The sequence below is a fragment of the Ochlerotatus camptorhynchus genome, unplaced genomic scaffold (assembly GCF_037179485.1).
Source record: "Ochlerotatus camptorhynchus isolate MF236.1 unplaced genomic scaffold, CSIRO-AGI_Acam_v1.1 ptg000361l, whole genome shotgun sequence".
Lineage (NCBI taxonomy): Eukaryota > Metazoa > Arthropoda > Insecta > Diptera > Culicidae > Ochlerotatus > Ochlerotatus camptorhynchus.
The window spans coordinates 5,142,495-5,166,711 of NW_027040849.1; the positions used below are offsets into that span (position 1 = coordinate 5,142,495).

At 40.3% G+C, this 24,217-nt stretch overlaps 3 protein-coding genes across 3 annotated transcripts in view; 1 reads left to right on the plus strand and 2 right to left on the minus strand.

Annotated features, from left to right (window-relative positions):
- Positions 1-29: 29 nt before the first annotated feature.
- Gem2 (Gemin 2) lies at positions 30-1,010 on the minus strand. The gene is made up of 2 exons (XM_065232048.1): positions 695-1,010; positions 30-639 (listed from the first exon to the last, which is right to left on the minus strand). The coding sequence occupies exons 1-2, from the start codon at positions 914-916 to the stop codon at positions 91-93; spliced, it is 771 nt and encodes a 256-aa protein (XP_065088120.1). The 5' UTR covers positions 917-1,010; the 3' UTR covers positions 30-90.
- A 6,542-nt stretch (positions 1,011-7,552) lies between these two features.
- aft (adrift) overlaps positions 7,553-24,217 on the plus strand; it is a 36,894-nt gene continuing 20,229 nt past the window's right edge. The window contains exon 1 of the mRNA XM_065231819.1: positions 7,553-8,365. Coding sequence (XP_065087891.1) covers positions 7,673-8,365 — 693 coding nt within the window. The 5' untranslated portion in view covers positions 7,553-7,672. The remainder of the gene's footprint in view (positions 8,366-24,217) is intronic.
- On the minus strand, positions 8,379-23,623 carry LOC135709437 (uncharacterized). Its single transcript, XM_065231762.1, has 2 exons — positions 23,483-23,623; positions 8,379-12,011 (listed from the first exon to the last, which is right to left on the minus strand). The coding sequence occupies exons 1-2, from the start codon at positions 23,605-23,607 to the stop codon at positions 8,414-8,416; spliced, it is 3,723 nt and encodes a 1,240-aa protein (XP_065087834.1). The 5' UTR covers positions 23,608-23,623; the 3' UTR covers positions 8,379-8,413.

Below are 24,217 nucleotides of genomic sequence, written 5' to 3' on the forward strand. Positions count from 1 at the left end.
AAAAATCGATTTCAAGTTAGTCTTCTAAATCTATTCAAAAAATATGTCATAAAAAAAAGGATTATCAATATATGAGGAAGCCGCGGTTTATCACTCGACGTTATCGCTCAGATCGAGCTGATTGAAGTTTTTCGAAATAATACAGATAAGCAAATTCAACGGCAGTACCTTCAGTTCGTCCTCGGCGGCCAGATCGTTTCGCATGGCGATGCACATCTTGGCAATGTCCCTGAGCACACTGTGGACGTACGGTTCGAGCGGCGTGATGATGCACGCCAGAATGGCATAGATCCACTGGGTGATCCAGTCCTTCCGATAGATTCGCTCCTCCACCGAAACCTCCTCACTCCGTTCCTCCTGCAGCCATTCGTACAGGTACTCGAGTAAAATTTCCAGATTGCGCTGCGGCATACTCAGCAGGATGCGAACGAAGGGTTGATTCTTGGCACAGTACTCGTGCAGCTGCTTCCGGTTCTCAAAGTTTAAATAGATATGGGTTTTTTGTAAATTTTCTTGATAGTAAACACTGTTTCGGTAGCCGGTAATCGTTTCCCTCAGTTCGGCAAATTTTCTATTCTGTATCGATTCCCATTCCTTCGTAGGCATCAGTGCTCGAGGAGCGACGTTTTTCACAAGATCCTAGCAGAAAACAGATTAATCCAACAACCATAAACACTCAAACCCAAAATCTTACCATCGGAATGGCCCCACTCCCGGTGAGATTCTTCGGTTGCTGTTGCTGCTGGTGGCGTCGCTTTGGGCTCGGTTTGGCCACCACGACGGCGGGGCAGTTCTTCCGCTCGAAGATGACCTTCTGTAGATACTGTTCGCCCGTTTCTGGCTGTAGGTCCGGATCAAAATACTCATCCGGTGGATCGACGGCGAGGGCTTGCTTCTGGATAACGTCGGTGTTCATCAAAGGAAATTTTCAACGAGTTTTTCACTTTGATTTGGAAATAACAGGCATTTATTTATCGAAAAGTGCGAAACAAACAAACTTGTCGCCACTGCGCGATTTCCAAACGCGATGTTTTTCTAGAGGCAGTTGTTTTGATGGGGGATAGGATAGAAACATCGAAACTGAACACGTCTGTCATAGAGATTAGTGACGTTTATCGCACGCACACTACACACAGAAATTCAAAACAACCCAAAATTAAGTTCTTTTCACTCATCTCCCATGTTCCGTACGATAAGCCAAATTTGGGTAAACCGCCTCAAAGTAGTTTGCATTTAAGCACGACAAAAAAAATTACCCATCGCTAAGTTATTTTCATTTTTTTCTACCCAAAATTAAGTTCAATTAACTCAAATTTGGGTATATCGCATATTACTCAATTTTGGCTTCTCGTACGGAACTAGACGGTTGAGTCGAATCTTTCGTTCTATTTTTGACAACAATAGCGAGAGGAAATGAAACGGGCAGAGGTCAAATAACTCCACGCAGAGAAATTTACCGTCGAAACAAAAATATTTGAGGCAAATTTAAACGTAAACTCAGTTTGTTCTGGCCACAAACATAAACTAGGTTGATTTCAAACGTATTCTATGTTTGAATCCATTGATAATAATGTTTAAAACAAAAATAATGTTACGTTTATTTTAAAAATATTCGTGTTGAAAATAAACGTGAATATTTTTGTTTTATTTGAAAACTATATGTGATCAAAAATTAATATGTTTATTTTAAACATGCTTTTCATGTTTAAAATAAACAAACATATTTTGAAATTATTTTAGCATTTGAATGTTGAATAAATCAAAATAAAATGGATAGCAAATAAATAGAAATTCCTGCGATTATGGAAAGTCTGTGCATGTTTGGATCCGGGGGGCCGTCGGGGTGGGTGTTCGATCCGATCCAGTTCAGTAAAACCGGTGAAACTTTGTGATATTAGCGTCATTTTGTCGTTTCTGACGCTGGTCCTCATACCGGCCTTTTTCTTTTCTTTTCTTTTTAGTGTTCGGGGATGATCTGTTTTTCTTTCGACGTCGGGTGGGGGTGAGGATGATATGGGGATCGGCATCAGAAACGACGGATTGACGTTAATATTGTGATGTTCCACCGGTTTTTTCGAGCTTGGAACACTTGCCTGCGTGGGTTTCCAGACCCTCTATAGTTCGGTTTCGCCGCTTGCAAGCCGTTTTCGGTTAAGTTTGCCGAATGTAAACAAGAAGGAAAAAAGGACACGCTAAAAATTGATTACCCAGATTATGTATTGTTGAAATAAACATGCTTTTTAATTTAATTTAAACATACATATTTTTGTTGAAAACATGTTTTTAATTTACTTTGAACTATTCATATTTTTATTTAATAAACATATATATTTTTAACTTAAATGAACAAAATTTGGTTCCGTGTCAAATTTGAGTTTAAAAAACCCAAGCGGTGGGTAGTTTTGTTTTTCTGTGCACGCTTACTTCAGCTTTCTCACCGGGTGAGCCGATCGTACTCAATTTCGTCTGATACATTAGGTTGTCAAAATCTGAGTAAACGAGATATCAGTGCCAACATTTCAAAGGGGCGTAATTGCTTTTGTAAACAATGGCTTTAGCCGTCGATTTCTCGCAACTCAAAGCGCGCCCCTCCAAATTAACAATGCTACCTAGTAGAGGAAACATTCATCTACCTGTTGGTGTCATTATTTTTCAAGAGTGAGCTTTTATTCGCGAGAAATCAACGGGTAAAGCCATTGTTTACAAATGCAATTACGCCCCTTTGAAATGTTGGCACTGATATGTCAAACTGAGTAGAAGCAACAATCAATACGAAACTAACGATTTTAAATTGGCTCACCACTTTAGTAGCCTATTGGTCCCAAGCAAACGATTGACTTTTGTTTTAATTCGCTATGAAAGTTTGACAGATAAAATGAGGGGTTATTGGTTTTTCCTATGTTTCGAGGGGTGATTCGACAAGCTTGGGACCGAAGATAGTACCAGAGGTGAGCCAAAAAGTTGAGCACGTTTCTTCGGGACCTACTTGTCTTATACCCCGGACAAACTATGGCTTATATCATGTAATATAGGCTGTCTTGCAATGAGCACTCATACATAGGATTTCCATTGAAAACTAGATGTATGAGCAAAGATGAATACTAAGATGAAACTGTCGGAAGAAAAACTTTCAATTTTAGTGTCCTCTTTCACGGTCCCTTTCATCCAATGAATACCCCCCGTATTCAAAGTAATTTTGTGGTTTTGCTGCCCCCTCAATAGAGATGAAATTTTGCGCTCATTTTTATCAAAACAATCTCACCAAAATCAGAGATGTCCCATTTTTTAATTACTCGATTAACAACTAATCGATTATTTTTTGTTCGCTGTGCTGCCATTTTTCCACCAATGAGAGTGCAGCACATGTTTGAAACGATCGGTGATGATCTTGTGGAGATGTTAATGCTTATATCGGCATGATCTAACCGATTATAAATAGTTTACTTTTCGGTTCGTTAATCGATTAAACGATTATTCGAATGAAAATCGGACATCACTAGATGAATGTGAAACGTCATTTCAAATATAAGGCCGTTCATAAATAATGATACAATTTGAAAGGGACCGGGGTTTATCACAAATTACGTCTCCATGGTAACTGAAATAAACACGAGTGTTCACCGGTTGGTATGAGTGCTCATTGCAAGACAGCCTATATTACATGATATAAGCCATAGTCTGTACGGGGTATTAGAGTTCCCGGAAAAAAATAACCATACAATTACCATTAAATAAAATACAAATACATCCAAATCTATTGCCAACAATCAATCTTATTGTGCGTATATTGTACAACAAATTTTAACATATTGTTATTACATTAGATGTACAATACGTTCCATATAGTATGAATTTTCAACAATAGAAGACAATAAAATAAATGGTAAATGGCTCAAGTTTGTTCGGGAAAAACTGATTTTTTGTATGGTTAAGATACATAACAACCCCCTTGTTCTATTGTAGATTTCTCCATTTACCATAGATTATATTGTGCAAACAATAAATAATTCTATGGTTATTTTATAGTTGTGGACGATACAATTTATTTTAAGTACATTAAATTCTATTGTATGGTTACAATACATTTCATTGTACCTATATCGTTTTTTTTTTTTTTACGGGTTACCTCTAAGGTAGAAGCCACTCAGTCAGCTAAATCCGGGACTTAGAAAAAATGCCAGCCATGCCAGAGCAAACGCTCTAAGAAACGGCGAAATTATTGTTAACACCGGCCGATATGTATTATTTTTCTCTCACGCTACCCTTGTACTCATTTTTTGAAGTTAATCAAACCTGTCAAAAAATGGGTATTTTGAAAAATCTAAAAGCGGGTACTTTTTCCCCTTTTTGGAAAATATCCCCTGCAATTCAAATGAATAAAAAGATGCATTCAATTAATGCCAAGACAGCTATTTTGATGTTCACACATTCGTGAATTTTGCGCGTGTAAATCAGTAAAAAAAAATCGAATCAAATTAACAGATTCGTTCCAGCAGGTGTTGATTGAGGTATACACACCAAGTTTAAATTTTGAGTTTCAGCAAAACAGTTTGCTGAAATAGGTTCAGCATAATAATATTTTACTGGAATTCAGAATTAGCATTTTTGGCATTGCCGACATCCAGCAAACAGACGAATGTCAGAGTATTTGCTGATAATCAGTAAACCGAACATCCTGTCTACTTAAATGACAGTCGGGAAAAGCTTGCCTACTACCTACTTCAAATTTAATTTTTCATTGACGTTTTTTCGTTGCCGTGCTTCCAGGCACGGTACGTATTTGTTTTTTTTTAACTGTGAGATATTATAAAGTTTCGTGTACACATGGAGCCAGCAATGAAAATTTAAGCGATAGACAACTGGAATGCCGAGAATTGTTTTGTAAGTTGATTTATAGCTAAAAAATTATGTTTTTGCAGGCGCTCCAGTGTTTTTTTGCAAGCATATAATTGGAGGATAGCAGGAAAGTTGATTTTCTTGCATATGTAAAATTGCCCCCACGGGTCCCGGGGATAAAAAAAAGTACTCTGAAATTTACTAATTGCCAATGAATAAAATTATGATTTGCTGCATCGTACTTTAAATCGTGTTTTTTGTGTGATTGTGATTAAAAAAAAAATACAATAATTCGACAGCTGGTTCCGAACTATGAAGCTGAAACTTGCTGAAGAATCAGTAGAAACGGATATAAATAAATTTACTGTTGTTTCAGTAATATTTCGTCGAAATTTGCTGGAAAATCAGTTAAACGCTGTCATTTACATTTGTGCTGCAGCTTCAGCAATACATAACAGATTTACTGAAAATTCAGTAAAACGTTGTCATTTTGACAGAAGTTCGGATTGCTGGAAGTTTCAGCAACATTATTTTGCTGGAAGGTTTGCTGATCTTTCGTCAAGTCCAAAATCAGCAAAATATTGCTGATTTCCAGTGATTTAAATTTGGTGTGTAACCTGCTATTTCAATTTTTCAGTGTACCACATGGCAACACCACTACTACTGGATTGTACCACATGGCAATACTACTACTGGATTGTGCTAGCATTTTCACCAAATGTATTAGAATGTTTTGGTTCTATCTCTTTCACTCTACTCAAAACCGAAATGCATAAAAAAATGACAAAATGATACGCACTCTTTGCACACTGTCAAAGAATCATTGTACACAAAATAAACTTTGTTCAAATCAAAACAAAAAACTAACCCATCTGGTGGATGATGGCATAAGCTTCCAAGAAAATTCTATTACAGCGAACCACATTATTTTAATTGATTTCTTCGCCAGTTAGTCGTCTGTCACTTCGTTTGTGCTTATACATTTCATTTGACACATGATCTTTATTAACTTTTTGCAAGGCGTCTGCTTATTAGTTGACTTATACAATTTATGAATAATCAGCAATGGAAATTTGCCAAAAGGTATAAGGAGATTTCTATCCGTGTTGGTTAATAATGGCACCAAGAAATGTGCAAAATATTGCGATGCAATCAATTATTCACGCAGAAAAAACACTCAGGCGTAAATTAACAAAACATTTTGTTATTTTTTAATACGATATATATGTTTGATTCAATTAATAAAAATGTTTTAAATAAATACAGCACTCCATTTAAATCAAACTGATAAAATTGATTGAACTGCATGTGTCAAACTGTCAGTCTGTGTCGGCATGCATTTCATGAAGATCGTCACCACATCTTTTCAACCATGTTAATATTTCTAATTTATTCCATGTTATTTCTTTAAAAAGAAGATCCAAGAGTTTGTTTCGACAATTCCAAGCATACCGAAAACTACTAGGCCACAATCAATGGCAAATGTGTTTCAACCAGGAGAACCAGGTAGGTGGAAGGCGAAACTTTCAAAATAAGCATTTACGAATCTTCTATTATTTCACATTTCCAGATGCGGATAGCAACAAGCCGAGTTGTAGCAATCTAAATGCTGACGCCACGTCCTCCTATTCAGCAAGAGAACCTTCAAAAGTAAAGTAACATCATCGAAATTTAGGACAAGCCCAACTTCCATCAAGCAATCGGAGCTAAGACAAACAACGGCTATCGATGCCGATTAAAATTCCTCCACCGTTGAATATGTGTCCATCCAGATGAATTTTCCCCTATCAGGTAGTGGCCCTCACTATTCCTCCAAAATATGGCTCCACCAAACTTCCAGGAGCAAAATCATCCAATTTCCAACCACAACGTCTGGCTCAGAAGATTTAAGAGAACCATCTCTTGTTGAACCATCATCGTCACCATCAGCCACCATCGCTGCACTTGCAGCAGATGCACTCACTTCCAGCAACACAAAAAGTCAACATTAACACCAACAACATCAGAATAAACACCAGAATGGCTCTGGCTCTGGTGAATATGACGAGTATGCCAACTTAATTAAGCGAACGTGACAAACAGTGACTGCTCAATTGTCTCAATCGAACAAAGACTTCTCGCAATATTTTTTTTTTTCAATAAAGACAACCTGGGCATTGAAAATAAAAACGATTCTTAAATAATTAAAATGATGTTTCAAGACAACAAAAAACGTACATTGCTTCAAAAAATGCTTCAATTTGATCTAAGCAAACATTTTGTTTGAATCAATAATAACCGATGATCAATTCAATAAAGTTTGTATAATTATTTCAACTCAATGTTTTTGTTGAATTACTCTGTCAATTTTATTGATCCATATTCTATTCAAAATTTTGTTTAAAGTGAAACGAACTTTATTTGATTCACCTATGTTTTTTTCTGCGTGATTATTTTGCACGTAAATCGAATCAAAAATAAAAGTCCTGTGAAATGCTGGCTTCTAGCAAGGGTTGCAAGATAATTTAGGAACAAATCCCTGCTGCCTGTGTTTTGTTTTCTCCGCTCATCTCTCCCTCTGAGTATTTCTAGATGAAACTAATAATTAATTTAATTAAGTTTTAAATATACAAACTTTGGGTAGTTTTATTTTTCTGTGTGCATTTTAGTGAATTTGAGTGAACGAAACTCAAATTTGAGTTCGTTTAATCGGCCGTGCACTATCAAAGCGGCGTGCGGGCAGAAAAAAAGAGAAAAATAAACATTCATCATTCTGTTTTGTTTCGTTGGAACAAAATCTTCAGAAATAAAAAAAAAGTCCGTAAATAGGGCACTGACCATAACCAAATCCGGAACCATGGGCAAACGGTCACCTCATCGGGGCGCATCTTCGCATTTGGTAAATGAAGTAGAACGAGATGTCGCTCAGCAGTTTCAAAAGAAGTTCCACTTTCGTCCTACCGACGATGGCGGTGGAGACGGTGCCGTAAAACCTCCGGAGCTACCTCCGTTGGAGAGTGTTTTCAGCATCCGGCCGGCTTACCGGGTGGAATCGTTGCAGAAGGTGAAAGCCGCTCTGAACAAGGTGAAGAATCGGTTGAATGATTTCGAGATAAGCGATTGGCATCAGCACACCCGGCGGCGGTCCTCACTGCAGCCGGTCCTGTCCGGCCTGAAGCACCGAATCGGGGGGGAGTTTGTGACGCAAGCGTTCGCGAAACTGTACGAGTGCGTGGCCGGGTACGAGCTCGTTCCGCCGCCGTCGGAAAGTCGCGAGTTTTACAGTGTTCATTTGTGCGAAGCACCGGGAGCGTTCATAACCGGGTTGAATCACTACCTGAAGCTGAACCGGGAGATGGTACAGTGGCGCTGGTTTGCTAACACGCTGAATCCATATTACGAGGGTAACTGCTTGGGGAACATGATTGTGGACGATCGCTTCATACTGCACACGTTGGACTCATGGTGCTTCGGTGAGGACTACACAGGAGATGTCATGCGGAAGGAGAACATGGGAGAGATTGTTCGGCGAAGCAAGGAGTTCCCGATGGTGAGTAGGAAGGTTTTTATTTTACCTAAATTATATTGTATCTGTAATTTACAAACTGTTGAAGTACTGCAAAATCTCAGTTCGGTTGAGTTCTGCGGCCAACATCCGGGGACTTTTGCCGCTACAATCTTTCAGGTCAAGTTCTAGGTAGCCGTAGCGACCCATCAGACGAACTGCTTTGAGTTGATCTTGCTCCACAGCGTAGTGTAAAGCTAGTCTCCCCTGTAGATCGGTAATGTTCTGTCTAATTTCAACGTCTCTCAATAGAATTTCCAGTTCATGCAAGTAGAAGTACGTCGGTTCTATGATCGTTTTGTGCAGAATGCTTTGACCTTGATTGTTCCGAGCATTAACATCCATTCCGTAGTGATCGACCAAATACCGAACGGTTTCAACCGAACCTGTTTTCAGATAAAACATGATCGTCTGACCGTCCTTGTCTCGATCGTCGATAGTCAGGCCAGATTTGGTCAAGAACGACTCCATGTGCCGTTTGTTGATGGCCGCAGCAGCAAAGTGCAAAACGCTCCGACCGGTTTGACTGCAACGTTTTCGAAAGTCTGCTCCGGCTTCCAACAGTACGTCGACCAGTTGGGGATGGTTAGATATCAGGGCTTCGTGAAGCGCAGTTCTTCCGGTGTGTTGGCATTCCAAGTCTATGTCGTCGTATTTGGTCAGGAGGAAGCGTAGAATTTCCGGATCTGAGTAGTACTCGACGTAGTAGTGCAGGAAGATTCTTCCGTTCTCATCTTTCGTTGAAAAATCTAACGCGATTTCTCGCAAATCTTCGAGGCTCAGATTGGCCAAAGCCTCAAAATTAACGACCGGTTTGAATTCAAAGCTTTCGATCATGAAGTTTAACAGCTCTCGATTAGCGGGTGTATCGCGGATCTTGCCGGTGTCTGCTCCTTTCTCGACTAGAAATTTCACGATTTCGAAATGCTCATAGCGAACAGCTGTCGCCAAGGCCGTGTATTGCGAATCGTCCTCCAGGTCTAGATGGTCGTGGAAACCCACTTCGTATAGATACTGCACAATCGGAAAACTTCCCCAAGCTGCTGCTTGGATAAGCCCGTAGGAACCGCGCTCCTTCTCAAGAGGATTGTGACCTTCCTGTTCGACGGCATAGCGAACTAAGTCCAGGTTGTCCGAGTAGCATGCTCTGAAGAACACCGATCCCTGAGTACTTTCACGCCTATCATCCGGTTCGCTGGCAGAAACCATGTTCTTTCTAGACTTCCTTGCACTTCTGCTTCTCAAAAACTCCACCACTGCGACATCTCGTGCTTCGTCGATAGCTGTTTGTCCACTGTAGTCTTCCTCGTCGACGTCAAACTTCAGTTTCTCTACAAGGAAACGACAAAGTTCCAACCGATTGCCGTGAGCTGCTAGATGTAGAGCCGTATTGCCCCACATGAACCGGTAAGGAGCTTCCCGGGTCGGTAGATCTTGATCGAAGGCCAATTCAAGAATCCTATCGGACAGTTCCTGATTGAACTCTTCGTAGACACTGAGGGCGTAGATGATCGGTTGTGTTATCCGAAGATCCGGGCGATTAGTCAGAATCCAACGAGTCAACTCCGAAAGGTTGTAAGCGATACAGCTATCTAGAACTTTGACTAGCTCATTTGACGGCATCAAACGTAGTCGCAAGGATGGAAAGCTAGCATTTGCTCCATGCTTGAGAAGTAGGTCAACCAGTTTCCAATCGTGCCGTTCGTCTGCCATCTGAAGAGGTGTGCAATCGGAGAGGAGACAACGAACTTCAAAATCGATACTGGCGGAAATCAAAACTTCAGCGATGGGAAGGGCGTCGTGACATAGATGCAAAGGAGTTCGGCGAAGTGTGTCGAATGATGTCCCGCGTTGTTCAAGATTTGCTTGCACCTGCTCTAGATCTTTGTTCAAAACTGCTCTGGCAAGATTGCAGTTCCGAACCAAGATACGGTCCAACATGTTTCCTAGAGAACGGAACTTGCGGTAGAGTTCTAAGGTAATCAATTCGAGTCGCCTAGCAAGATATTTAGCCGCCAGATATTCCACTATGGTTGAATGCAGACACAGGCGCGTCACCGCTGCATCATAGTGACCTTCAGCGATCATTCGGTAGCACTTTTCCTCCAATTCTTCGTGATTACCGGAAATGCAATGGATTTGCACAAACAGCTCAAGCAGATCAGGTTGGTACTTGGATTGACTATCTTCCAAACCTACTTCGGCTACTAACTTCAAGTGAAACACGTTGCCCGTGAACGAATGATTGATGGGATACCCATCAACCTCATAGGCGTTCTGCTGCCGTGCCAAGGCCAATGCCTTTTCTAGTTGACCCTCGTTTAAATGGGGAGCCATAACCTTCAAGCATTTGGCTTGTTCGCCTTCGTTCAACACCGGAAACTCGTGACTAACTACAGGAAAACTGTTCTCGATCAGATTTTGCAGTTTGCGATCAGCCGCAATCCAGACCTTCACAGCTCCATCAAATCCTTCTTCGAGCTCCTTAAAAAACTCCACCACCGAATTACCGATGTGATCTACGGCGTCGAACAGTAACAGTACCTCTTCTGGGCGTCTCATCAAAACTTCCAGAGCTTCAAATTCCTTCTCCGTTTTCACTTCGCAGAGTTTCCTCAGCTTGTCCTCCAACGATAAGCCGCTCAATTCGTCCAGCTTAACTCCATCTACCACCCGAACGACAGAAAACGCCTTCAACCGACGGAACTCTCGCTCAAGAAACCTTAGGAACGCGCTCTTCCCGGCGCTTCGCTCGGCGTAGATCACGTTCAACCAATGCCCTGGTGGAACGCACCGTTCGTAGGAATCTGTGTCACCGCAACTCAAGAAAGGTCGTAGCTTGTTCGTCGAACCGGAACTTTTCATCCAGTACACCAGTCCGTAGTCTTCGCGGTAGATTACTTCGTGGCACTTTCCGCTCGTTCGTAGCCGGCAAAGGTCTTCAAACGCTACGGTGTAATTTACAATGAACCGAGTCGCGTCGGTTACTTCGCTCAGCTGTCGAGCCGGTTGGACGTGGGTTATCAGGGGGTTGTCAGTTGCTTCCCGGATGAGGAAAAGGCCCAAGTCTGCACCCTGGGGATCTTCGTACAGCTCCATGAGGCAGATGCCGTTCTTTACGATCGGATCCAATCGGTAGTAAGCGTTTGGCGCTGTCGAAGCCTCGAAGCAGTCGGTTAGTAAGAGTTGTTTTACGGTTTTCTTGGAATTTTTGAAATTTAAAAAGAATTCGTAGATGTTGCTGCCACCCAGTTTACGATCGATCCTGGCAGCTCGAAGGATGTTTAGCAACTTCTGCGGGTATTGCAGCACATTCTGACGCTCCAGCACAGCTTGATTGATGATCTGTGCGTCGGCTACGCTTATTTCATCGTGGAAGTTTGCCAAGATTAGATATCGCTTGGATCGCTCAGCTCGGGGAGCTTGAGTGGGCAGATTTTGGGTAATTTTTTTAATATCGTTATCCCTGGACTGTACGTGTTGGTAATCCTCGATACTGACGCGATATTCTGCGACGGAAAGCTCCACTTCGTGTTCCTTGTTCCGATGCAGAGCTAGAACGTAATTTCTGACGTCTTTGCCTAGCGTTTCACCGGATAGGACGTAGAGGAAGTCGGAGTGGTTCGCAGATCTGGAAAGATTGAAAAAATGTAAAGTGTTGAAGATTGTGAAATGATTGAGATGGAGAACTGCCGTTTAGAAATATCCAAGGGGATGTTTGGAGAATTTCAAGGAATGGTTTCTCCGATTTGTAGGAAACTTTGCATAATTTTTTGTTAGGTGAAATTATTCACATTTATGGAGTGCTTTGAATAGGTCGTATTTAACAAACGTAAACAAATTGACATTTTAATGCTACCCATAAACTACTCTGCTCACACTTCTTATAGGCAAAATTTATACCCGCTACCTCACTTATGTTTCATATTCTCATCAAAAAAAATATTTGTCGTATGTGTCAGCTCTGCCAATAAATGAAGATATGGCTTATATGCCAAAAACAAAATTCTGAGTAAAAAGGGGTTTCAATGTTTTAAGTGGTAAATAACGAAACTGGATCATTAAAATATCGTATAATATACATATTATAAAGCTATAATAATCAATAGAAGTGCTATCCAGCTTTCCACACTCGGCAATGGCGTCCTGTAGGTATGAACAAGTTGCAAAGGCCGTGAAGTCCAACTTAATTCCTAATTCTTAAAAATACATCACGGAATCTCTGACGCAGCGTCTCGCGTGCCAAGCAGGGGTTGAAACAGTTGACGTTTTTTACTACACTCGCTTCGTTGTCGTGCGCGACAGTCTGTTTGTATTCGAACACTCATGCTCTACCGTCGTCTCTCTCACACAACACGAGCGGTAGAATAACATTCGAGCTTAAAGAAAATTATCAAAATAGCTATCATATGACATGTGTGATTTCTTTGTAGTCCCTCAATTTGGTGTAAATCAAACCATTTCTGATCAGAAATATTATTACTAGGACATCATTGCTTGCTATTTTCAGATTTCACACAAGCACACCAACAGCAGCTCTTATTATGAGAAAAACTAAAATACATACATTCGCGACGGTCTTCGGCGACAGTGTCGTATGACAGAGCCTGTCATACGACATTTTAGTTTGATACTGTACTATGATAGCTTGTTTTGCAAGTGTCGGAGGCAAAGGCAGTCAATTATCACACAAAATGTGTCGACTACCGTGACCGCTTACAAGACTGGTGCCAAGTGAAAATCAAATAAGGAAGCAACAAGATTGAAAACCCTTTGTAGCCCATTGATAGCACCATACGAACTATAGTTTGTACGGCGAAAAGGTATCCTCAGCATTGCGTTGTTACGGAGTGTTCGTGGTTGAACGTTAACGTCGATTTGTTGTAGAATAGAAGGACAATCGATTCTACCTTGTAGAATGTCTGCCACAAACAGGGCCCTTGTCGTATATCTTCGACTCCACAAAGGATCCAGGTGAATTAACTGGCACCGACTTTCGTAGCTTGGAAGGCGATGAGGATCCCTCCAAGGCAATCGTCGAAGGGCAAACTAGATGAATCTAGAGATGAATCGTCGTTGAATAGACTCTAATATTTGTACACTGTTTTGTTAATTGGGATTCCATACAGGGCAGCAGTATTCTAACACCGACCGGACGAGGGAGCAGTAAAGCGACTTCAAACAGTAGATGTCCGTGAAACTTTTAGCTATCCTGAAAATGAAGCCGAGCGTTCTGGATGCCTTGTCGATCACGTACGAGATATGCTGGCTGTATGTGAGTTGACAATCTAAGATGACTCCCAGATCCTTAATGTGATTCACACGATGTACGTCAACGCCTTCTAGGATATAACTGAATATAATTGGATGTTTCTTCCGTGAGAACGTGATTACTGAACATTTTGTTGGATTTACAACCATGCGGTTCAGTTGGCACCAATAAGCAAAAGCGTTGAATTGGAGTTGGAGAAGGTGGCAGTCAGCGATGGCTCGGTTCGGAGATAGATTTTCATGTCATCTGCGAACGACAGTCGTGGACCGTCGAGGACGAAATTGACGTCATTGAAATACACAAGAAATATCAACGGGCCGAGGTGGCTACCTTGCGGAATACCCGAAGTGGCAGGGAACGAATGAGATCGGCAGTCGTCGATTGCAACTTCCAACTGACGATCAGATAGATAGGATGCGAACCATCGTAGGAGACTGCCGTTTATACCGAGCCTATCCAGTTTGGCGATCCCTATAGGATGGTCCAACTTATCGAAGGCGGCTGATAGGTCAGTGTAGATGACATCTGTTTGCATATGGTCTGTCATACTCTCCGTTATGTACGAGGTGAGACACAGAAGGTTGGAAGTAGTCGACCGCCCTGCCATGAAACCACGCTGGTCTTCGCTCAAGTGCTGCTTGAAGTGAGAGACTAATGGTTCCATAACGACCAACTCGAACAGCTCAGATATGGCACACAACGATGTGATGCCGCGATAGTTGTCGATGTTTCTTTTGCATCCCTTCTTATGCACTGGAAACGTCTTAGCTGATTTCCAGCAGGAAGGAAACCCCACTGGAGAGGGACATTTCGAACAGAAGGCAGAGAGGAGCCACCAGGCTATCGATGTGTTGCTTGAGAAAGACGGAAGGAACTCCGCCAGGTCCAGCCTTAAATGAAGGCTTCAGTTGCGAAGCCGCCCTAGTTATCATAGCGAGGTCGATGTTGATAGCTACCAAAGATTGACCAGATATTAAAAAATTACTGGCTACTAGAGAAACGTGTTGGTCAGGTAGGTTCTCATCCGAGAATACACTCGCAAACTTGGTTGAGAACAGACGGCAAATGTCCTGAGGGGATGAAGCTTCTTCGCCGTTCAGTACCATAGTCGATGGAAGGCCAGACTCCTTTTGTTGCTCATTCACATAATTCCAAAAAGTTTTCGGGTGAGATCGAAGCTTCCGTTGAACATCTCGTGATAACGTCGATAACATTGGCACGCCGACAACATTGAGTTGTAGGGTGTGGTACTTGGTGTATTTTCTTAGCGCGGCTCTTTTGGAAGAGTTTAATAAACGGAGTTCACTTGTTTGCCAAGGATGATGATAACCTTGTTTTTTTTTCGGAACGTGTCGCTCAATGACGTAAGCCAAAATATGCGAGAGCGTTTGGGCAGCTGCATTGACATAGGCAGGGGCGAGTATCCTGTGCCAGTCCAAATTCGAAAGAAGTTCCCCGATACTGTCGTTGTCAGCATTTCGGAAATCTTAGGAGACCTCTAGGGGGGTGGAATGACCTCACAACCATAGACAAATGCGGAGCAGTATCCTGAGCGGTGACGAAGCAAAGGTCTAAGCTACGATTGTTCTCATTAACCACGTGGTTGATTTGCTTCAGAGTGGCGATACTATAATGATTCAAAAGGCTTACAGCTCCAGAGTGAAATGTAGAACGGTCGAGGTCCGTATACAGGAATCCACCGTAAGTTGATCGCCAAGAAATTGCCGGTAGATTGAAATCGCCAATGATTATCAACTCGTCAGCAGCTGTAGCGATTTCCATTATAGCTCGAATAGACTGACTGTGGGATTCAATTAGCGTAGAGTGGCGAGTTGTTTACCCCCTGACGATAATAGAATAAGGTATTGCCGAAGCCGTCATATACTCTATTCAATGTTAAACGTTTGTAACTACACTTTTATTTATATATTACTAGCTGAGTGTGCACGACCTTGCTCGGGATTCAATATAAGCTATAGGCGTAAAAACCCCATATCTTTTCGAAATACAAGAAGAGCGTAACGAACGAATTTCCTCTGAACAGATTCGATCCTCGCTATCCAATCTGTTTCATACTACTTCACCAAATTCCAAGATTGATCGCACTAGAGAACAATATAGAGCTGTCATCCAGGTAGGATCCTGAAACTCATCAGAGATCTTAAAGATAAATCCGAGTTGCCTGTTAGCCTTGGCTATGATATCCGTGTAATGTAGCTTGAATGTCAAAGCAGAATTAAGTGTAATTCCTTGATCACGAACGTTGTACACTCAACGTGAGAAATTTCCTAGAGCACCACTCTTCGAAACTATCGATCAGGTGCTGCAACCGCAAACAACCAGTGAAGCGTCTCGCACAACCACGTACATCTTGACATCGTCTGCATAGAATGACCGGCAGGCAGTTAAAAGTATCAAACCGATTTCGTTAATAAATATCGAGAATAGCAGCGGTCCCAAAATTGCTGTCTTGAGAAACGCCTGAGTTGTTTGAAGAATATTCCGATTGATCAGAGCCGATTTTCATTCAAAGCTCTCGATTGGTAAGATACGATTCAAACCAACGAGTGAGTTCTTGAGAGACACCGAGCTTCTCGAGTATGGCAAGTAGAATGGCATGATCACCCAGGTCGAAAGCAGCCTTGAGGTCCGTGTATACGACGTCCATCTGTGCTCCTGCCTCCATATTCCGTAGGCATGGGGAAATGAAAGGAGCGAGGTTTGTTGAGACTGAAACGTTTGGGGTGGAACACTTATGGATCAGGATAAATGTAGTTTCTTCAGCTGGCGTCGTTGGTGGTTATCTCGAATACTTTCGAGCAGGCTCCAACTTTCGCTTGTCTCCTTTCTTGAAAATCGGGGACATCAACGAAGATTTCCATCAAGAGGAAAATACACCTAGTTATAATGAAATATTGAACAGCTCTGAAAGCGAAGAGGAAAGTTATGTTGAGCATCATTTGAGTATGGACGATGAAATGCCGTCAGGCCCAACAGTGTTCGAGAATTTTAGCTTCTGGATGGCAGAATCGACGAGGTCCAATATGACCGCGTCACTGGGAGTATCTCTGATCCCTCCAGCAACTTGGCTTAACGATGCCGTTGAATCGTTGAAAACACTATTGAAATGCTCTGCCAGGAGGTTAAATTGTTGGCTTTTTATCGCTTAGATGAACCTCAGCCGGTAGTCCATCCTCTTTCCTTTTTGTCTTCACAAATGTCCAGAATAGCTAAGGATTACGCCGGAGTTTGGTCTACATACGTCTTGAGTACTTCTTGTATCGAAAACGGTTGAACATTCGATAGCAATTACTTGCTAACGAAAAAATCGCCTGGTGAATGCATTACGGGACTGGCTGTATTTGCGAAGAGCCTTCGATCTCACACGCTTCAAGTGTCGTAATCGAGCATTCGACCATGCAGGTTTTGGAGCAGGTCTCCTCAGAGGCACACAATTCATTATTAATTGGCTCACATGTTCGTCAATGGACGAACACAAGTCATGCGACTGCCAACCCGAGCAAAGTCGGTTAACAAAATGAAAGCAAATCGATATTAAAGATTGCAGTTCCTATCATAATGAATACTCATTTTGATTTCAATTGTCACGACATTAGTCTGATATCATATTGTGCTTTCATTATGCAGTCAAGACATTTTAAATGAAAGCAACTTAACTTGAAGTTCTGCTGTTAACGTCTTGTTTAAGATTTAAGTTAAGCTTATCTGTCGTTGAACTAACGATTATTGTTTAATTGTTTTGTTTAACACACTTTAGGTCATTCGCAACCAACCCGAGGTGACATTTGAGCTCAAGTCTTTCAGCGTGAGAAGCTTGGATGCTAACCATTTACACCAGGCCCGTATTCAGTCAAACATTATGAATGCAAAATCAGTAATCAAATTGATTTCATTGAAAGCAGGATTAGTTTTCCGTTTGATTCAACAGTGTAAAATTTTGCTCTCATTTTTGATGTGTTAACCGTTAAGTCAACCAAAATGAGATCAAATGGAGTATTCAAAGTAAGTTACATCATAACAGCAAATTCTGATTTCAATTTGATCTCTAACTTTGCTCGGGAATCTACCTGGATCAGTGAGTGATTCAATGCAACGAAGTCAGTTCTATGAAAGTCCAGGCTTTGTACATCAACGAAGTCTTCATAGAAAACAGGAGCTGATCGATTGATGAATGCCTCTAAAGGCTGGATGATCGGCGTCTTGATGTATCAGAGGCTCGGTTGTCTCGGCGACACTGCACAGTTTTTTGCATACAAATATGAATTTTTTAATATTAAATTAAATCCTTTAAACAAAAATTGCTCTCGCAGTTTTCCCACCGTAAATGAACAAAATAATGATCTTTCAAATGGAATTAAAAACTTGATAATCGGTTTGCTCCTTTTAGAGATATTGACAATTGAAAAATGCCAGTTTTTTTTGAAGAAAATCACCTATAACTTTCCAATAAAAAATGATAGCAACTTGATTGCTTCAGCAAAAATATTTGTCATTGAAAGTTCTAAATGTGTCTAGAACATTTGTTTTACAAGAAAGGAACGTATGAAAAGATATTCATAGAAAACCAGTTTTTCAGGGGCCACCCTAACTTCCTTGTTTAAAAAATCATAACTCATGAACCATAAGAGATGGAAGTTTGGTGGCTTGAGCAAATGTGCCTTTCTAGAATATTGCATTGGGCTATCTCACATAATAAAAAAGTTCACATTTTCAATTCACCAATTTTATGGACCACCCTAATTTCACTAACATGAAAAAATTGGCCAAAAAATATGAAGAAACTTTCCGCAGACACCATATGCCTAAAATCAACGGTTTTTGCGCAAACATTTTTGTCTTCCTAAATACGATTTTGGGACCATTGTGTATCCGAATGAGCACAGCAGAAAGCAGGCATGTACGACCGAAGAATGTCAATGGTTGGATGATCATTCGCGAAAATATTCCAGAAGAGCCTAGAAGAGCTAGATCGTTGTGATGGATGGAACTGGTATGGTTCTCAACGCAGCTCAAATTAGATTTATGGTCAGGAGGAAGGTACATAACGCCGATGCTTATAATATTGTGTGATGTCCTAATCTTCACCCATAACTGCTCAAGAAAAGTGCTGACCGAAGCAGGATCGAGCCAGCAGTTCAGTCGTTTGGAACCCGCAATCAAGACGCCACCACCACGTGATTTGGCACTGTTCATCCGGTTACGGTCATTGCGAAAAACTGAGAACATACTACCAAATAATTGTGCTGAGTGAATTCGATCATCTAGTCAGGTCTTGGTATGAACTATTGCATCGTAGTTGGACAAAGACTATGATGAGCGCTGTCAGGAATCAGCGAGAATGGACTAGAGTAACCAGTAGCCAAAATGCAGTCCATAGTGCGTCCCGGGTGTGAAGTTACGTGACTCATGCTGTACACTGCCGGTGGAAGCATAACTCTCGCGTAACATTTGAAAAGGGGCTATCCTCGTTGATCGATTCTCTTCATCAACTTTCTCTTTGGTTTGCCACGGCAACATAAACGAATTTCTCGCTAAGTTTGGCAGAAGATGATGTTAGCTTGCGCCAATTTGTCCCATGTTACAAAACACAAAAATGAAAAAAAAAAACTGCAGTTTAAGTGTCAACAGACGTGCTATAGTAAAATTTCACGGAAAAAATTGGTTCTACTTTGGTAATATAACTATTCCATGGAATGTTTGTCAAATTTTTGCAAGCAAAAATATTTTTTCCATTAAAAAATCTTCTGTGACACTTATACCGCGAATTTCTCTGACGAATTGAAAAATGTACGCATATCTGTCCCACTGTGAACAACTTTTCAGTTGCTGCTTTATGTTTGACACTTCGTGAGTCCTGATGAATGTGGGCGTCTTAGTAGAATACCTGTATAATGAGAGAGAAAAGGATTAGTAATTTCCATTTAATTCTACTACCTTATTTGCTTATCCTCGACAGATACGCGTATTTCGTCTACAATGTACAGACTTCATCAGTGTCTTGCACTAATACTCGACTGAAGAAAAACATCGCATTCACCGAATATATATTAACACAGGTACATTTTCAGGGAATTGTCATCATCTTCCTCGCTTGAATACGAAATTTACAGGAAACCAACAAGCACCAAAAGAGTTATCGCCTATACTTCCAACCATTCGTGCCAGCAGAAAATGGTCGCCTTTCGCCACATGGTTCATCGAATGCAGACTCTTCCACTCAGCGATACAGGAAAGGTTAAGGAATTACAGTACATCTTCGAAACAGCAAGACTCAACGGATACAAGGAGACCACAATCCAGGCAATCATCGATAAAAAAGCGAGAATTCTACAAAGGAGATTATTTACAACCCTCACCACAGCACCTGAACCATTGAAACGAGTGTCCGTTCCATTTGATCAAGATATTACTTGTAAACTAAGACCACAGTTAAAACAATTCGGATTAGATTTAGTTTTCACCCGTAGACATAAACAGTTGAAATCATTGTTAGGATCCACTAAAGACCCAGTTAATGTTTTAGGTAAAGCAGGTGTATATAAAATAAGCTGTAATCATTGTAACTACGTATATATAGGACAAACCAAGAGAACTGTAGCAACTAGATTTAAAGAACATATAGCGGAGGTTAATAAAGCCAAAAAGCAAGAGGAAAAAGGCCTAACATACGATTTCAAATCAAAGGTTGCAGAACACATCTTCACAGAGGACCACCAACTATCGACGGAGGACATCACAATTTTACGAACCGTATCTACACCATGGAAATTGGATGTTGCAGAAAGCCTCGAGATCAACAAACAACGTAATTCAACTTTACTCAACTTGGATCAAGGAAACGGACACACATGGCTTTTCAAGTTACTACCTAGGACACATCAACGAGTAAGCAGCGGAGTACCTATTCCTACAGGAAATTAAATTTAAGTTTACCTGTGTTAATATATATTCGGTAAATGCGATGTTTTTCTTCAGTCGAGTATTAGTGCAAGACACTGAAGAAGTCTGCACATTGTAGACGAAATACGCGTATCTGTCAAGGATAAGTAAATAAGGTAGTGGAATTAAATGGAAATTACTGATCCTTCTCTTTCTCATTATACTTCGTGAGTGACGTTTGAAGTTTTTCTTTAAAATTGTTGATGTCAGTGCCAACATTTCAAAGGGGCTTAATTGCATTTGTAAACAATGCATAGAATTTTTTCATCTACCAGCTACCATTGTTAATTTGGAGGGGTGAGCATTTATTTGCGAGATATCGACGGCTAAAGCCATTGCTTACAAAAGCACTTACGCCCCTTTGAAACGTTGACACTGATTTAAATATGGACCGGAAACGTCTGCTATAGAATATTTAAAGCAGTACGGTGGTTTCAGTGATAGTGATTGCTAAATTTTTTTTAACGAGACATTTGTGCATACGCACGCTCATTTCCAGTGTTTGTATGTCGCACTACCAATGACATTCTCAGTTCGTTTTTTAAAGATTAATTAAGAAGCATGCTCACCTTAACAAACTTACATTTTGGTTGGACAATTTCTCATCCCAAAACATGAATTGGAATTTGTTTCAACACATCATCCTTCTGATAAGCAGTACAGAAATTCAAGTTTTTTTTCTTAGAGAGATTTTTAGCCATAGGCTAGTTCATCTCTTAACAAAGAAAAGAAATTCAAGTTGAGCAAATACTGTTAAAGTTTTTTTAATTAGGCCATACTGGCGCTAATTCGTTTCACGCAGTGGTTGAAAAAATATGCGTCACGAACGTGTCGTTCCAAGCTAAATTGAATGTCTCTCAGTACACGTTTAACTTATTCAAGCCTCGTCCGTACGTGGACATCATGAGAAAATTGTTGTTTTTTTTCAAAAAAAGGACGTTATGAGCTAGGATACGCAAGCAACACAGCAGTGAGGACCTTAAATACTGCGAACTGTTTTCCAAGAAACAACTCCCGCTGATGGAAAAGGATACGCTCTCTACTGAAGCTAACGTACTCTGGCAAAGGTCTCCTAGTGGAATTGAAGTAGATACACGGCGAATGAGATCGACCCAAATTTGAATTTAGTCACTCATAATCGCCAAAAGTGCAGGAACCTCAGCGATGTGTAAATTTGTCTCATTGTTTTCCTGTGGAAAACCTAAAAAATCTGCCGGAAAATGAGGAAATTGACGAAAATTTTATTCAGTCTCGGAGTAGTACCAATAGACTGAGTGAATCCAATCTTTACTTTTCTCAAATTTGGGAATTTTTCTCTGGAAAATCCTGGAAAAACCTGTGAAAACATGAGGCAAATTTACTCATCGCTGAGTTCCTGCACTTTTGGCGATTATGAGTGAACTAAACTCAAATTTGGGTCGTTCTCATTCGCCGTGTAGGAAGGCCTCTCTGTTGGCAGTTGTCGTACCTGTTATTGGAGAAGACAAAACATCATTTTTAGTTGCTCTTCCGACTCGTTATGATAGTTATTTAAGGTTAACCGTTGTATGCATTTCTGTTATTTTTAAAATAAATCTCATCATTTTACTCCTTAGTTTTTCAATACCAAATTATCATATGTGTCACGAAAAGGTACAAATAGGGTAAGGTGTTGCAAGTTGATTAGTACATTTTATAATTTATTTGTTTGTAAATAGTAACAGAACTGAGAATGATAGCTCAAATTTTCATAAAAAAAGGGTTAATATGCTTAAGACGTTATCGAGGTATCATCCAAATAATTCAAAGATTAATTTTACCATCTGGGCAATCGTTTGGAGCTAGTGATATGTTTAAGATGTATTAGTTATTTGAATAACAGACTATAATTTTTGAAGAATTTCTTATACATATTGAAAATTGGAGCAGTGGGACAGATATGCGTCCATTTTTGCAATGTTCAATTTTGCGACTTCACATTTTTTATTAATTTTTCTAGAATAAACAGCATATTTTAATATAATATTAAAAAAGCATTGATTTAAAACGTTAAGCATCATAACCTCAAAAAAGTCGAAATGTCTCATATGACAGTTATGTTTCCACCGGCAGTACACTGCCGTTATACGCATAAGAGTCCCACGGTGCATAAGGTTTGCATAGAACATGGGACAGTAATGGGTATAACGGCAGTACAGTGGTTGTTCAATGCCGTTGGCAACAGAAATGCTACTCAACTGGAGGAAGTCGGTGAAGGATTCGGTTTCTAGAGGCGTAACACGAATTTGGACAGATTTGGACCTGTTTCACACGACCTGGTCACAAATGCCTTGCCAAATTGATTTCCTATGCAAGTGATGTGAATTTCGCGAATAAACACGAGGAGGGTTGATAATAGCAAAACTCGTCAAATACAATCGTCATAGTTCATTTCAAACTAGTTTCAACTAGTTAGTTTCAAACCAACACTTCTTCCATCTGTGGCACCTTTACATATTTACATAAGCGCCTGACACTGGTACAAACTTCTGTAAAATCCACGATATAGAATACATAGAACACACAATCGTTAGGGTGGTACACTTGCCTCTAGATCCCCGATAAGAAAACCTTCAAACCTGGAGAAATTTTGATTTTGTCCCTATGGATACATATAGACAAGAAAATCTAAAATAAATGCATATAAACAAGAAAATCTACACCAATTGTGGCATTTTCCGTATGAAAAATAGACCATTACTATACATTGTACGTATCTTGCAAACACCGTCCTCTCAAGTGGATGATGTCATACCAATTACTCGACTGTGAGACTTTCGATTCGTTTATCTACCTAGTATCAAAGTGCCGATAAATACCAAATGTTATCGTTTACCCAAAACATAACGTACCTTTTGGCCAGCGACAGGATAAACCTATCGAATGCTTCATCCATTTCACAACGCTTGAAATACATGTTTACCGTACATGAAAAGCAAAACTTCGATGTGTAATCAAAACAACGCGCGTGTACCATGTATCTTTATTCTCTCTGTTCAGCTGTTTCAGCTTCACTGCACTGAGCATTCAACGAAACGAATGTCAAAAGCTCGGAGAACTTGCATAAACAAACGCAGCTGCTGTTTATCAGCCCGGTGTGAGAGTGAGTGTTACAGTAGTTGGAATGATTACTGTTACGTTCTCGATATAGTCCTCCCCAGGCTGCTGTCAAAAACCTATCAATTTACACGCTGCTTGGAGAACTCTATAATTACATTTTATTTAACCTAATTAAAATTTCCTCGATATGTTAGACTATAACTATTATAATCAGCATTGAAAATGGAAGCGAAATCCAAAATTGCAGAAATTTTGATGATCTGAAAATATTTTTATTTTACTTAAATACGTTGGCAAAATAAAAATATTTTTAGATCATCAAAATTGCATTTGTTAAAAAATATTTCTAGTCAATACCAAAATTCTCGAGTAACATTTGAAATGGGCCTATGTCCAAAACGTAAACAAATCGGGTTTCGATACCATTCTTTAGAACCGCTTGATAGCTACTAATCGTGTAGGAAAGTTCCGCATAATCGAGAAAAATCATTAAAAATAGCTCGATTTTCGATTAATTAATAGGCCCG